General features: G+C 39.7%; 1 protein-coding gene across 1 annotated transcript in view; it reads right to left on the bottom strand.

Annotated features, from left to right (window-relative positions):
- The window catches only part of TDRP (testis development related protein), a 28807-nt gene that overhangs the window by 5132 nt on the left and 6308 nt on the right, over nt 1-17367 (bottom strand). The window contains exon 2 of the mRNA XM_065835405.2: nt 815-918. Within this exon, the coding sequence (XP_065691477.1) occupies nt 815-918 (104 nt within the window). The remainder of the gene's footprint in view (nt 1-814; nt 919-17367) is intronic.

Raw genomic sequence — 17367 nt, 5'->3', positions numbered from 1 at the left:
GCCCAATGATATGATGAGGAGCAATGGGCACAGACTGAAGCACAGGAGGTTCCATCTGAATATGAGGAGAAACTTCTTTACTTGGAGGGTGCCCGAGCACTGGAACAGGCTGCCCAGAGAGGTTGTGGAGTCTCCTTCTCTGGAGACACTCAAGACCCTCCTGGACACATTCCTGTGCCATCTGCTCTGGTGAACCTGCTTTAGCAGGTGTGTTAGACTAGATGATCTCCAGAGGTCCCTTCCAACCCCAACCATTCTGTAATTCTGGAAAGGAGCTTGTTCTATTCAGAGAACAGCTGTAACCGCACTGGCAGCGGGCCTGTTCCAAGGAAGCACCCTCAGCTCCAACAGGGAAGATTTGCAGATCCTGGTATAGCTACTCCACTTAACCTTTGTAGGTATAGCAAGATTCCAAAAGAACAAGTAAAGCATGTAAAAAAGGGACTTTGTAAACTCAACCGTAATTAATCCTTAAGAGGAAGGGAGAAGCATGGGAATGACCCCTTTACTCAGAAAACTTTATTCCTTTCCTACAGTAAAAAAAAAATTATGCAGCTAAATTCCCTTTTCATCCTGACAGACCTAAAAAGGTTGTCCACAGTATCTGTCCTTTCCTAAAGAGCATGTCTTATTCATTGTAAACTTCACTTATACATCATTCTGAAAGGCACATAAATCTTTCTTGGTGATTTCACTTCCAGGAGTTGAACACTATTGCTTCTCAGTGTCTACCTTCACTACTTTGCACAGCGGAAGAATTTTCTGTTCCAGTTTGTATATTTTAATAGCAGATAGACCAAATGATTGTACTCACCCTTTGGATTTTGGAGACTTGCATCCTGCTAGCAATTGCTGTTCATCATCTTTATTGAACATGGACGTCACTTCCTTCCAACCCCGGAAACTTGCACCTTGAACCTATGCAGAGAAATAACCATCCTCATAAATGTGAATAACAGACTTTGTGGACAAACCCCTGCTGGTTTGCAGAGGCAGGCAAGCGGTGTCAGGGAACACAGCTCTGCTCCTGGGTGCGCTTCTGCAGGCAGGAGCTGCTGGCCCCACTTTGGTGTCTCATGGTCAGAAGGGAACATAGGCAGCTTAGGGCCTTCAGCAGACAGAGATGCCACCAACAGTCATTGCTCGAAGGGGTCTCAGACAGGACAGCCAGCTGAATTAAGAAACTCTTAAGGCTTAACCTGTTTTGCACCCATTGTTCCTATTTTTAACTCACCAAACTACTCATGGCCCTGCAAGCAAAAAGGGTCAGAGGTTTGGCTCATTGGTGAAACGCAGCGTGTGGCACTGGTGCACCACACACAGTGTGCTCCCCAAATTTACTGCAACTATTAAACATGTAGTATAAATCATTTTTTCAACATTATTAAAGGCTTGGTTCCCTCTCCCCAAAGTGAAAAATATAGGTATTGGTTATTTTTATTCTGATAGCATGCTGAGGGACTTAGGGACTCTAACAGAAATGCTCACATGCATTTCTCTCAAGGTCTTCTAAGAAGGGCAGAGTGACAGTCTATGAGTGTTACTTGATTACATTAAAAAAATACAACAATACATTCTGAAGTATAACAACAATCAAAACAAAATCGTAGTAGTCAACACCAGTGAAGGGTAATTCATCACCTGTTACGATGCTTCATCCTTTCTGCAGAACTTGTCAGTGCAAATCAGTATCAGTTTGTCATTTTGGTTTTAACTCATTACACTTTACAACTGGTACATCCACATAGGCCTTAAAATATGTATGTGAAACAACCACCTACAAATTGAGCACAAACACTAGATAGGAAAATCGTAGTACTGCCAGCTCCTCATCTCTCAGAAACCCATCACCTCTACCATTCACAGCAGTAAACCAGAAACTTTCTTATGACACGTTAGTCACAGCATATTTCCATCTCCTGTTCTCCCCTTCCACTGTATCCTATACCTTCCCTGCCGCCTCAGCTCCTCTGACCCAGAAGACACAGTAGGCCCCTTTTTGGATTAAGAGGAAGGTCTAACCTAGACTTTCCTTCACTTAATTTCACTTTGGCTAGATAAAAATATGGACACAGCTTTGGGCAAAGAGGTGGGGAACTCTGAAGAGCAAGCCCAGAGTGATTACCAGCTTTTGTTCATGGGATATGGACAGATGAGGCACAGAAGAGCCAGGTTCACCACAAGCCAGGCCGCAGCAGCCCACGCCTAATCTTACCATAAACCACAGCATTCCTCATGGCTTCATAAGAAAAGCAACTGCTTCCATAAATATTTTTTCCACTATGAGAATAAAATAAGTACAGATTATAATGAGCAAACTCATGTTTAATTTAAACATACACTTTCTATTTTTAATTATGTTAAAAATAAGTAGACAGCTACCTTCAGCTTTGTATCCCTGTGGCTCACTCACCAAACCCATCTCATAGAACACCGGTACTGTCGATAGTATAAAACAAAACCAGACAAGCTGCAGATGATGCCTTCAAAGAGATGCCTTGCTATACCAAATCCTTGTGTTTAAACTGTCAGCCTCACCAAGCAGTAGTCAACATTTAATATTTCTGTCATGTAAATAACGGTCTAAAACCTCAATTTTAGTCTATAAAGGCCCAATCCTATTATCTGTTTCTGTTGTTCAGTTAAATTCTGTAACAAGTTTAACTGAGGATTTGTTGCTCTGATTTGGCTTCCTCTCACTGCAAAGTACTTCATCCACAGCAAACTTCTAAAATGTAAGAACCTCCAAGAAGTTAATTATTGAAAAAAGTAATCCGTCTAAAGAAAGAAGGAAAAAAAGATAAAAACTCTAGAAAGCACTTGGCTTTTCATATGTTAAAAAAGATCCTTCATCCTCTGTTATCTTACTCCAACTCTACTATTTCAGGCCTTTTGGGGAAGGAAGGAAGGAACCTTTGCTACCATAGGCCAGCCCACAATTAAATGCAGCACATAACAGCTCTTACTGCCTTAAACCTTTAGGCCTTTAAATGGGAAAAAGACCCAAATCTACCTCAGTGATCTATGTTATAGATAAGCTTGTGTGTCTTCACTGTTGATGTTTTCATCAAGCCATTGCTACATAACTAATCTGCAGATTTAGAAACAAAAAGAGAAAAACACCTTGTTAATGGTTTTCAGATATCAATTTAATACAGCTTCATTTAAATTATAGGTGCCTTTGAAGAACAGCACTGATCAAAGACTATTTGGAGACATGCATTTATACAGAGTTACATCCACTGTAAAAAAGGATATACCTACACACACACCTTCTTTTAATATAGAACATTAATGTCCAGCCACAAGCTTTCCATATTTTTTACTTTGGATATTTTTAAATCTAAGTCCATTAAGCCTGATTCTTATTCACAGATATTTTTAAGAACAATTATTAGAAAAGTTCTGTTCAATGTCAAACAGATAGTGTGTGCAGGTTTCCAGATAAAAAATTACAAACTCTGCACTCTTTCCACCCATCTGTATATCAGTATCTATGTACACACTGAACCATTCCTTTGATATTTCCATGAACAAGCACTCCCACAATGGACCCAGGGCATTTGGTACGTACCTACAAAGGTAATAGCCGTGTAGCAGATTCTAAGTGATTTATTCTTTTCTCAACCAATCCTTAGGGGAAATGTATACTAAACCTTTAAGACATGCTTCCACCAGTTAGTTATTTGATGTTTCTCCAAAAGAAACAATGCGAGGATAGTCTACATAATGGCAGCAACATCCAAGTAGACTGTATTTTGCTAATATGTGATAAAACTCATTGCACAAAGCCTACTGCATATTAATGGCCTAGGCTGAAAGAAACCCCAGAAGTGCAAGAGTAAAACCAGAACCTGGCCTACTACAGCGACGCCTTCTCTGCTACACCTGCCTGCACCAGTGTGGATCTGCTGAAACATCTTTTCACCCAACTGAAAAGGAGCCAACAGCTCACTCTTGATAGTCTTCTCAGTGACAGCGTACTTAAGAATATGAACCTTAGCAAAGGAGGTCAAACTTATTTCCCACTTCCAGAAGCTTTTTTCTAACTACTGAACTGCTTAAGACAACAGTCTCTCTTTTTGATTACAGCTGTCATGTAACTCTGTCAAATACAAGAAAAATCCCCCAAAACAGCCTGCTGTATTTCTGTATTTCTTTTCAATGTCTTTTAAAAATTTTTAACCTACACATGCAGTGTCACCACCTATGCAGGTGGAACAGTTACAACTGTACCTGCTGGTAGGTACAGCTCAGGAAGGAGATCTTTAAGTCACCATTCTCTGAAACCATCGGTCTTGACATGCAGCAGCTGCAAAGCCAAAAAATGTTGGGAACCATCACAAAAAAAGGATTAGACTAATTCAGGCAGCAGGTCTGTAACTGGATACCCTCTATGTAGAGGGATGTACCCTCCAGTATCTCAAAACAATGATTCGTGGTGTTAGCGGAAGAGGCCCTAGAAACCGGCCAAGCTATGCTCTCCCTGAACAGCACTTCCTGGTGCCACAGACAGACTGTGGGACCTGGGAATTTCTTACATTCTTTACAGAGCACATGGAAAAAGACCTAGATCCCAGAACAATTAGCCTCCTTGCAATGGATGTCAAAGGAATGCCAGTAAGTAAAGAAGAGATGAGACTTCGGTGAGCTGACTCCTTACCACTCTGGACGCTTACTTTGTGTAAAAAGAGTAAAGTTACGCAAAGTATAAAAATACAGTACTAATACTGTCTTAAAGCATCGAGCCACTTGCAGAAGTTCTGTATTTCATTTTTGTTCTGTGACTGTCTATACAAAACTCAAAAGTACTACTCCTAAGATTTTCAGAAAAGTTTGTATACATAGCTGACGAGCTTGTATTCTCAAACCTTTTAAGTATTTTTCCTTGTGTCAGTGGAAAAATAAATAATTCAACATCCAAAGTTCACAGAATCACACAGCCTTTACAGCTGGACAGGACCCCTGGAGACCATCTAGTCCAACCACACTGCTCAAAGCAGGGTCAGCTTGAGCAGATTGACAAAGATCACACACAGCTGGGTTTTGAGCCTCTCTACAGCTGGAGAATCCACAACCTCTCTGGGCAACCTGTTACAGGGCTTCACTGCCCTCCTGGTGAAAACATTTCTTCTTATGTTTAAATGATACTTCTTCTGTTTCAATTTGTGCCTACTGCCTCTTGCCCATTCAAGGAGCACCACCAAGAAGAGTGATACTCCATCTTCTTCTTTACACCCTCCCTGCTGCTGGTGTACCTGCAGAAACCTTTCTTATTGCTCTTCATTCTCCTCACCAGATTTAACTCTAGGTGGGATTCATGTTTCCTAACGCCATCTCTGCATGCTCAAGGAGCATCTCTGTATTTCCCCCAGGTCACTTGATCCTACTTTCACCTCCTGTATTCTTCCTTTTTATGTTGGAGGTCATTGATGCAGACAGACATGACACCTTTGCTTCTTTCTCTGTTGATGGGATGGATAGGATGAGCTATTTCTGAGCTTGGAGGAGGTGATCTTTGAAAATCAAAACTGATTGATAGCACTAGAATAGAACTAGGTGTACAGTCAAACATCCAGGTTAAAAACTCATAATAATTTAAAAGAAAAAAAAAATCAAGTGAAATGCCTATATGGGACTGCTAAGAAAAGAAAACACTATTAAGAAGGACTAGAATTGTAATATCAGATGGTAGGAAGTCAAAACCCTTAGAGGACCAGGCTGGATGCTGCGGTCTGTTTCAAAAATGCCAATGAAAAACAAAGCAGAAACTTTTAAAGATGCCATTTGAGTATTCTGTGAAGCAGGATTACAGCCTGGTCTTATACCAGTTTGACTATGAAAGCACAGAGTATGCCTGTCAAAACAGGCATTAATAAAGGTTCTCCCATATCTTCTATTTTAGACTGTGAAAATCTGTGCAGCACAATGTCCTGTTCAATCACCCAAAAGGATCAGGTAAACAGAAATTACAGATAACGTATTAACCCATCAACTGGTAGACTACTGAAAAATCATCATCGTCATGTGTCCCAATAGGCATCTAAAGAGCTCAAGCCCAGAGCACAGATTCTTCCCCTTCAGCAGAGGAAATTCCAGCTTGTGAAGTACTTTCTCCGCCATGAGAAAGCTGCCAGTTAATTAGAGTGTTTTCTGAAACTGGGAGTACAAGTAGTCACTTCTAGAACATCATGTAAAGGATGCAGTCTGTATCCCTAGTCAAACTGTCTGATGTTTCCCCCCTCGCTCCCCTCTGCTTTGCCAATGCCTCAGTGCTGGTGCCCATCTGTCAGACAGATTCCCAGAGAGAATTCACACAGCGGGGCAGATCTGGTTTACCAGACACTGATGCTGAAAAGGGTCAACCCAGTCCATTGCCTACTCACATTTATGCTGCTTTCCAAACACTGCAGGTTTGTATCTGTGGGATGCTGTGGAAAAACAGTTCAACCCAAAGAAGGGCAATGAAGCCAGTGAAGGGTCCGGAGCACAAGTCCTATGAGAAGCAGCTGAGGGAACTGGGGCTGTTTAGCCTGGAGAAAAGGAGGCTGAGAGGAGATGTGATCGCTCTCTACAACTACGTGAAAGGAGGTTGTGGCAAGGTAGGTGTTGGTCTCTTCTCCCAGGTAACAAGTGATAGGACAAAAGGAAATCGCCTCAAGTTGTGCCAGTGAAGGTTCATATTGGATATTAGGAAAAATGTCTTCACGGAAAGGGTTGTCAGGCATTGGAACAGGCTGCCCAGGGAAGTGGTTGAGTCACCATCCCTGGAGGTGTTTAAAACACACACAGATGAGGTTCTTGGGGAAATGGTTTAGAGGTGGACTTGGCAGTGCTAGATTAATAATTGGACTTGATGATCTTAAAGGTCCTTTCCAAGCAAAACAATTCTATGATTAAGCCAGCAGAAATCTAACTAATTCATTTTTTTGCATTCTTTTGAGTTTGTGGTAAGAATCAGCTCATTAAAAGTCAGACAGTCACCAAAGCATGTGGACACTAGGGGCAACAGCACCTCTTCTGCAGCAACAGCTACTGTATCAGCACGAGCACCCTCTGGAAGTTGCAGCCATCTATGCACTGTCTTCCATACATACAGCTTTGTGCATATAGTATGCCTTCCCAAACTCACCCCCTAAGCTTCACTCTGTAAACTCAACCTTTATGGTAAGTTTTCTGCTTTGTTACCTGTATTGATTCCAGTGCATCAACTGTACATAAAGTGTATATGTTGACTACAATTCTGCTTTCTTTAGATAAAACAGGGAACTCATATCTACTGGCAGTTAACTTCATAAAATGCTCCACAAAGGGACAGCGCCTCTTAATTGGAAGTCTCCTACAAAACTGAGAGGTATTATTACCAAAAGTAAATTTAGGTATACCATTCTTCACCACATCAACAAATTCTAATGATTCACGCAACTCAGTTTCCCATACTAGGTAAGCGGGCAAAGCGTTATAAATGAACAATTCAGAGTCTACTGGGAAACAGCAAAGCACCACTAAGAAGAATTTTCAGTTAATTTTACTGCCCAAAGCGACACAGTTCATCATTAGAACTCTACTAGAGGGCAAGAAGGTTAATGAAAAATTAGGCTAAAAGGCAGCAAAACAGAAATAGTAACAGTTTGGTATAAACTAAAGAAGCAGATTTGCTTAAAAGCAAATTTTAAAAGTACATTGCACAAAAAAGTATGTAGATATAGATGAACATATACTAAAGAGGAAGACTCTGTAAATTTAACTGAAAACAGTTAAATCCACCCATCAGATGCATGTGGTTAATATACATGAACACTTCATTATGTGAGGAAACAAACAGCACAGAATTCAATCAAGTCAATAACAGCAAGGATTTGCCACACCTATGTTAAGGGTACAAGACAAACAGTTTTCATCTCAAAGCAAGAAATTTGAGTATGTTCAAGTATTACTCTGGCTCTAAAACGGCACTGCTTTATGAGTGGGTACCAACACTGTCAATATATTCTACTACTATGGCTTTTCTACTCCCCGCCTGCCTGGCCAGCAGGGCTCTGGAGCACAGAAGTGACTCTCTGATGGCTACAAGAAGCCACATGACAAGAGTCTTAGCAACCAAAAAGAGCAATTACAGGGGATTCTTGGCTGTATACCTGCAGTGAGAATCAGCATGTTCAGTGCCTCTGTGTAGTTAAGCAGCTAATCCCTAAAAAGTCGCTGCTCAGCATGTATGAAATGAGATTTCCAGAAATGTATATTTTAGCCAAGTCTTAGCAGATCTTTACAAGCATTTTCACAGAGGATTGACAACTGGCAAATCAAAACCCTCCAGCAAAGTAGAGGCACTCCACAGAACACTTGCAGGATTTTTTTATAAATGTAAGCTAAAAGGATGGGTTTTCATTTCAACCTTGACTGAGAAGAAACAATTGTTTGTTCCACAGCTTCTCTCCCTCCTCCCATGAAAAAAGAGCCCAAAATAAAAAGCTAGATACAAAATTTTCTATATAAGTACCTTACAGTTCAATAAAGTTACAACTAAGTGGTTTTCGATTAAAAAAAAAAAAAAAAGGCCATCAGCTTTAATTAAAGAGGCATTGTTCCCACATTATAGGAAACCCATTCATAACTTCATAACATGCAAGAACTCAAATAACAGAAAGTAAAAAAAAAAAAAAAAACAACAACCCCCCCAATTTGTGTTCCAGACAAATGTCAAAGTGTATGGGCTGGGGGGGAGGATTTTTCAACTCATCCAGCTGCTGGTGTGCAGACCAACAGTTACTTTATTCTGTGGCACACATGAGCTGGAACAACAGCATTTATCTCTACTAGAACGTCCCAACATCTCCAATTCTGTTATTAAAATGATTCTTTTGTTTTTCAAAACTGTGTCTCATTTCAAAAGCTGCCCTAATAACTACAGATGAAGCCTCTGCTGTACTTTTAACTCGGAAGCCCAGCACGAGGCGAGATCCCCAGGATGAGCTCTGCAGGGCCGAAGGGCCAAGTGCAGCACAAACATGGGTTCCACATTTCTGCATTTTGCAGAGCACCACTAGAGGGTTCACAGTTCCTCACTTTGAGGCTTTTTATCCAGCTATACTTGCCTTTCAGGAGAGCTGTGAAGAGGGAACTAGAAAAACTGAGCTTTGCAGTTAGCCTGTCCTCACTGCTAAGTGGACAGGTTCCCGGCATGAGCAGAAACTAAGATCATCATCCAGCCTAAATCTCCAGCTCCCACTTTTGCACCTCCAAACGTAGGTCAAAGGCTTTTCCTCTGTGAATGGGCATCAATACTGTCCTAAAACTCAAGCTTTAAGAGAGCATTAGGACCACCTCCCAAAAGGGCAGACATACCCTTCATCCACTGCCCTTTTCGTCAAAAACTTCATTCTTCTTCACCGTACTGCTTCAAAACAGAGACTCTTTAACCCATAACATGTGCATACTGAGAAGACCACACATCTAATTCATCAGCCTTTTATTAACATATTAAAGATTTTGGAACTTCTGGAGTATCACTGTACTGACAGCTGCTAAAATGACAGAACAACCAAATAAAATACAGAAGTGCTTTCAGAAACAACAGTAAAGAAAGGAGAAAGACAAGGTGCTTTTTTGTGAATATATTTTTAAGACAAGGGTGTTTTACCTTAAAACACACAAATACTGTAGCTCAGTGGTTTGCCTGAATACTTTTTGAAGTCAAAACACTTAGCAAGCCTTCCTGAAAGACTAAGGGGCAAAAAAGCTTCAATATAAAGAAATTAATTTTACGGTTCTTTTCCTAAACATTCATCATCTGGCATAAAATAAACAGTAGTTGGTATTTTCCATAAAAAGGAATACATCTCTTCTAAAAAGTAGAAAAAGGTATAGTACAATCTTAATTCTGTTTTCAGTCAAAGTCGTGCTGTATCTGAAGTAGAACAAAAAGAAGTAACAGAGGCAGATGTTCAGTTTATACATATTAATGTAAAGTATTCTATTGCACTAATGAAACTATTTTCAAATGCTTTTCTCTGTACCTATGGAATTTCAAAATAAGCTCTAGCATATCATAACAACTTCCAGTTCTTTCATCTTCTACTAATGTATTTTAAGAACATTAAAAAAAAATTCTTGGACACATATCAAAGTAAAAAAAAATAACTTTTATGCCTATTTTTCTTTTCTGAAAGAGATATGAGATGAAGTCCTTAACCTCTTGTGGTCAGAGAGCCACTCTCCCCTCAGTGCAGGACCCTTTGTTAAGCTTCATCAAGTTCTTCTCTGCCCAGTCCTCCAGCTTGTCCTGGTCTCACCCAATGGTAGCACAGCCTTCTGGTGTGTCAGCCCTTCCTCCCAATTTGGTATCATCAGCAAATATGCTGAGGGTGCACTCACTCTCTTCATCCAGGTCATTGATGAACAGGTTGAACAGGACTGCACCCAGTACTGACCCCTAGGGAACCCCACTAACTCCAGGTCTCCAACCAGACTCTGCACCATTGATCACAACCCTCTGAGCTCTGCTGTCCAGCCAGTTCTTGACGCATCTCACCGTGCATCATCCCACCCGGACTTCTCGAGCTTGCCTATGAGGATGTTATGGGAGACAATGCTAAAATCCTTGCTGAAGTCAAGGCAGACAACATCCATTGCTCTCCCCTCATCTACCCAGCCAGTCATCGGACCACCATAGGCAGCTAACAGTTGGTCAAACTTTATTTGCCTTTGGTGAACCCATGCTGACTACTCCTGATAATCTTATTTTCCTCCACATGCTTAGAGATGACATCCAGAATGAGCTGTTCCATCACCTTTCCAGGGATGGAGGTGACTGGAGTCTCCAATATAAGCTGACAGGCCTGTAGTTTCCTGGGTCATCCTTCTTGCCCTTTTTGAAGACTGGAGTGACACTGGCTTTCCTCCAGTCCTCAGACACCTCTCCTGTTCTCCATGACCTCCCAAATATGATGGAGAGCAGCTTAGCAATAACATCTGCCACTTCACTCAGCACTCATGGGTGCATCCCATTGAGGTTCATGGATTTGCTGAACTCAAAGACAGACTTCTGCCTACATTCCTTTCCTCTCCATTCATAACAGTAGATTTTGGAAGAAAACCAGAGTACTGACAATGCTAGTGAAGGCAATTCATTAGGGTAGCACTTCGGTCCATCTCTGAATTAAGCTGGTACCTTAGCATGCTCAGGTCCTCCTGTTACTATCAACATTCTCTTCAAGACAGGGCAAGTAAGATCAGTGTCAGGAGCACTTTAGAGGCCAAAGAAAGATATAGAAAGTGGGGCACAGCATACATAGCCTGTGTTTTAATGAGAAAAAAATGACACTTTTTCTTCCTCTACATATAACTCCAAATATAAACAGTCTCCAAGTACAAAACAAGAACAGCTACCTATAACTGAAATTATCCAACTCCAATTCCAAGAAAAAAACAAAATTACAACAGAACCGTTTGTGGAAATTATATTTGAAGTGGCTGTTTCACAGAATCCCCTACGTTTCCTTTGGTCCATTTTTGCTTATGTCAGCCACTTACTGTTTAAAAATCAAATGTATCAACTCTTTCCTTTTTCACTACAGTAAATGCAAAGGAGTTCTTATGCTCTTTGCTCCATAACCTTAATTTTCCATTTAAGGTAACTGCACATGCACATATCCCAAGACTCCCAAAACACACAGTATCTCAGCTCCTACACGTTACCAAGGACCACCTTCACTTTGCTAACAGCATCAGAAAGAGGTGAGAAAGCCAGCATGAGAAGCATTAGGTATTTCCAGTCATGTGGGGGCCCAGATGTATCAGCTTCATTTTGAGAGACCAGCTTCAAATCCCATGCATCTGTTTCTGTTATACTTATTTTTATAAATATATTTTAAAAATTATTTGCCTACTAACATTTCCATTTACTTTATAGGCAATACTTTACATTATACAAGGGACAAGGATGGAGTTAGGAGCATTTTTAGAATCAGTACGAAGACCACCACGCTACAGTGCCACAATAACAGTGTGTTGAAATAAAGTGAATTGTACATAGACAGTTTTAATTGTTGTGGCAGAACACAAAGTCGGGAACTCCTATTATGATCCATAATGAGAATATTACTTCCTGTGGATCTTAACAAATTATTTAACTTCTGGATTTCAGTCAGCTGTCTTTAATACAGGAGAATATTATTGTAGAGGGGTAGCCAAAAATGGCAAAGTTAAGATTTGTATAGTACTCTACAATGAAATTCAATCAGTTTTTCTCTTTTTTGTTTTTTCCTTCCCTTTTAAGAGAATCATGGGCAGTGCTTTAAACTGAAATGCCACACACATAACATTTCAGAACTTTCCTTCTTTCTTCTCAACACCCAGCTCCCAAACTTTTGGATGAGGTTACAAAGCCTTAGACTTAACATGATGGCATCTCTGATCGGACACAGGGTAAGAGCTAGAGAATACTTCATCTGATTTGTCCAAATTTTTACCAAAAATTAAAAAACCAAAAACAAACAAACAAACAAAACCACTAACAAAACAAAACAAAAGAACTATAAAAATCTCAGGGGGAAGTATGGTAAGAGGATAACCTATCTCAGACGTCCAGGCTGGCAGAGCTACCAGTTTCAACAACCAACAACATTGTCTCCAGAACAAACAAGACACTGTTAGTACCTTCCAAAGAAATAACATCTCACATTTTCAATCTTCCACCTCTCCAAATATCTTAAGAAGGATAATAAAAACATGAAAGTGCATGAACAGACTTCATGCTCTACTACAGAGCAAAGATGGCAGTGTGAAGGCATCCAGTCTCTAGCAAGGCAGAGCACAAGGAAGCAAGAGCACAAAGCAGCTGTCACAGCTTGAGCTTTTAGAGAAAAACTGAGAGATGCAACAAGCACCTTATGTGGCTAGGAAGTCATCATAATAAAATGTGAACACCCTTGTTTATAAAAGATGTAATTCACACTAAATAGTAGACAAAAAATGGTATTTATTTGCTTCTTTAAAAGTGTGACAACTAGGACTGTGTCTCTGTGGACATACAACATGCTGCCTCACAAAGGATGAGAGAGCAGTTTGGAGTAACTATGCTCACGCAGCTGAGGCTTATGGTAAGACGACAACAGAAAGTTAAAAGATATGAAATACAAAGATTAAAAATATACGAAACCCTCAGGAAAGCAACTGGTGAGAATCCAATACCTAAAATAATACTTTATTTTTTGGAGTGGAAGACCTTATGACTCTTTGCAGGTACCTGAAAGGAGGTTGCAGTGAGGTAGGTGTCAGTCTGTTCTCCCAAGTAACAAGTGATAAGAAGAAAAGCCTCAAGTTGTGCCAAGGGAGGTTTAGATTGGATATTAGGAAAAAATTCTTCACTGAAAGGGTTGTCAGTCACTGGAGCAGGCTGCCCCGCGATGTGCTTGAATCGCCGTCCCTGGAGGTATTTAAAAGACATATAGATGTGGTGCTTAGGGGCATGGTTTGGTGGTGGACTTGACAGTGTTAACAGTTGGACTCAATGATCTTAAAAGTCTTTTCCAATCTAAATGATTCTATGATTCTAAGTATCCATAGTATCCTTTTAAGATACAATGCCTAAAAGGAGACTCAGACAACTGTGGTGTGCTTGTGATGTCCATCCATACATCTCGTGCTCACAGCAAGTCTTGATCAAAACTGGCCAGTAGATTTGAATTCAACAGTCTCAAAGACAATAGATTTTGAAACATTTTGTAGAAAATGCACTGCAGGGAAAGCAGAGAGCAGCTGAGTGATGCCCCACGGCAGGGAGAGAGCGCAGGAGGAGCCTGTGTGGGGTCCAGAGGCACCCACGGCCACAGCGCAGGAGGGACCTGCGCACTGTGGAGAAGGGATGGGTCAGGTATTTAAAAACAGTGACAGAGGGAAAGAGGAGCCAGAGGGAGGCAGGGGACCAGTGGCACCACTGGGGAGAGGTGAGGACAAAAGATGAGAAGTCATATACAACCTGTCCTCACTTGTTGCTCACAGAATAAGTTGTGTTTTTTTGGTGATACACATTAGTACACACTCTTCTGATACACATTCTCTACTTTTGTTACCATTCAGAGATCAGGGAGCCTAAAATTTGGCATTGTTTCAAATTTTCTTTAGGGGACAATCTACTGTACAGCTACATGTAAAGAGTGAAGATGAGCTTTTGTTATCATGCAGCATAACACATACTGACACTGAACACACATTATTTCAGTGTATTTTAATCTAGGCAGTTTATAATTACAACAATTCATTTTTTACTTTAATATAAAATAAAAACGCAGCCCACACGACAGTATTTAGTAACTAATAGGTGACTAAATGCTAGCACTAGTGGGAAACACTGATCAGCAACTTGAGTAGCCTTCCAGTTCTGGCAGGGGAAGGCTGGTATGTGCAGTGTGTTTTCATAAGGAAACAAGTGCCCTTTTGTTGGACATATTGCAAGCCATAAGGTACTCTAGGGATTAATTCAACTAGCACACAAACCTTTTTGTACAGAGATCAAAACTGTAATCTACTTCCCTCAGCTTCCTTTGTGGTAAAGTAATTAATTAGTCTCTTTAGATCATTCACTTTCATAATTCAGGCCAAGATGAGAAACACTGGACATCAAAGAGTTAAGACAAATAATAGCATCATCTCACCCTGCATGCCCTTCTTTTGCTCTAATACATAAAACGGTATATTATCGATTTTCTCTACCCAGTTGTGAGACCTTCCTATCATACATACACAAGCTGTCAAAGCTGAGCACACATAAAAGTAAACAAGCTATTATTAAAATAGTAGCTCCTTTTGGTACAAATTCTTGCCCTTCTGCTGACCTGCTACATCCCCTCTGCCTATCAACACATCTCATCAAGGACTAAGAGTAATTTAAAGTCTAGGTTATCATGCCTGTAAGTGCAAATTAGATTATGAAGCACAAACGTATAATTTAAGTGGGAAAAAAACAAACCAAACCAAACCAAAACAACCACCACCTCAAGAGATACACTCCAGGGTAGAATTTAACAAAATTTCCAATATTCCACAAGCTCCACTAAATAATTTAGTGATAGTAGAGTGGAAGGTTAAAAAAAGTGTTTAAAAAAATCACTCAGGAAATCACAAACCTGAAGGTTGACCTCTGAAGTTGGAAAGATTCCCAAAACACTGATTACAAACCAAACAGTTGAACAACTATGTATACACAGCCTGACCAGAGACAGCACAGATTTGGAAGAGGTCACACTGCCAGATCACCATCTTAAAATACAGCTGGCAAAAGAAACCCCTTCCTTGGGTTCGAGCTGGATCCATTTGATGCCATTATATCAAATGAAACAAACAAGACTAAAGCAGATTATTAATGCAAAAGTCGCTCTGCTTACCTCATGTTAGAACTGAATCAAAACCAATGCAAAATGCACTCAAGCATGGGTAAGATGAAAGTTACCAGTGGAAGATCAGTGGCACTGAGCCTCATTTTCTTTGCTGCACCTATAATATACATCTGGAACATACACCTTTGCTGCACTATAATATGCACCTGGAAAAATTCAGTGTGTGGGTATATGCCCTCTGAGTCATGAAATTGAGGCAACAGTGATCAAATGTAAACAAGCACCCAAACAACTATACTGCTTTCAACATATTCTTTTAACATAGCTGAAAAATAAAGCTGAACTGTAACCAAAAACTCACACAAAACTGAACATGCCCTTTAAGGAAAAACAAAGTTTGCAATTTTAACAAATAAAGTGATGCATTACTCAGTCATACCCAGCTTTCTCCTGGGACACGGGGCTGTGTGTTCAGCAGACAGAACTCCCATGCTGAACCCTGACTTGCCTCCACTTCTTTCTGGCAGAGGGAGCCTAGACTGAGATCAAGATCATTTCATCAGTCTTGTCCATGTTTCATCTACTGCTATGTGTCAACCTTCTATTTGCATATCCCTAAAGCAAGAGAGTGAACCAAACTAGCCATGTGGGCAGGTGGTGCAAATTGGAAGTTTCCTATTAATATCAACAATGAAAAATATTAACCCTACTATTTCTGAAGTCTATTCATTCTCAAGAGTAATTCAGTATTTTAAACTAATTTTTCTCTTCTATAAAAAATACTTTTCCACTCCAGATTGCTCACTACACTTAGAAAAACATCTACATTATGACAATAAACCATTTTAAATCCACTGCAATTAAGCACTGACAGTGAATCCTATAATGAAAGTTTCCTCTGCCAATCTTTGGCAAAACTGAAAATACTTTGTCCATAAAGAAAAGGAAAATGTAAATATATAAGTATGTTAAAGAATTATACTTTCATCTTGAGATATATTTAGTAGACAACACTAATCTTGAAACATACTTCTAAAACATAACTCATCAGACCATTTCGAAAAGAACTTATTTCACTCCACTGACTTTAACAAATCCAGGTGACTATTTCAGATACAGCAGCCAACCCATCCAATGCATTTAAAAACGCTTCCATCTTCCAGGCCCCATCTTTTGTAACCACTTATTATTCACCAGACTGACTGGAAGATGAAAAAGAGTTTTCCTACATTTTCACTTTTCAAATTATTATTAGTACTGAAGGAACCAAAATTAGGTTGATGCTCTTTCCTTTATCATGCACAGCTGTCAAAAACTTGTTTAGCATTTTCACAAACTCTGTTTCATTCAGCCACTTCAGTTATTGCTTTACATTCCTTTATATTTTAAAATAGAATATCTAAATTACTTCCATATTCCTACTGTCAATTGATATAAATGGTCAAACTTGCTGAAGAAGATTCATTTCAGAATGTTAAGTATTTACATAGGAATACTTTTGTAGTTCTGCATTTTATTGCTGTTACAAAGAGAAACATCAGACACCAGATTCTTATGCTTTCTGTTTTTACCTCAATCTATGAGGTTATTCTATTAATTGTTCACGTTATTGCGCATCTCCGTAGTAAGTGGCTATACTGCGTATTACTCAGACTTTGCCTCTCTGAAATATTTTTGGAAGAATGTTATTAAACACCTTAAAAATATTTTTTAAAAGCTCAGCTCATTAAGAATTTAGTTTTGCCCAATTTATAATATTTCAAATGTGCTTCAAGAAATGGAAACAGCTGTATTAAGATCAAAATATCATCAGTGTCGAAGCTGCAACAAAGAAAGTAAAATAATGGATTTGACTTCAATTTCTGCAACAATTCAAATATTCCAGTGAAGTTTTCAATTTTCATGAAATTTCTGACTGAAAATCTTCGTACTTGAAGTTCATGTTTGCTTTTTCTGATCTAGAAAACAAACCTATGGATGCTAATTCAAAAGACAGTAGCTGACATACATTTTTTATTCAGTCATGGCATTT

Source organism: Patagioenas fasciata, chromosome 3 (assembly GCF_037038585.1).
Source record: "Patagioenas fasciata isolate bPatFas1 chromosome 3, bPatFas1.hap1, whole genome shotgun sequence".
NCBI lineage: Eukaryota > Metazoa > Chordata > Aves > Columbiformes > Columbidae > Patagioenas > Patagioenas fasciata.
Note: the sequence above shows the minus strand (reverse complement) of the source record. Positions and strands in the feature narration are given on the sequence as shown.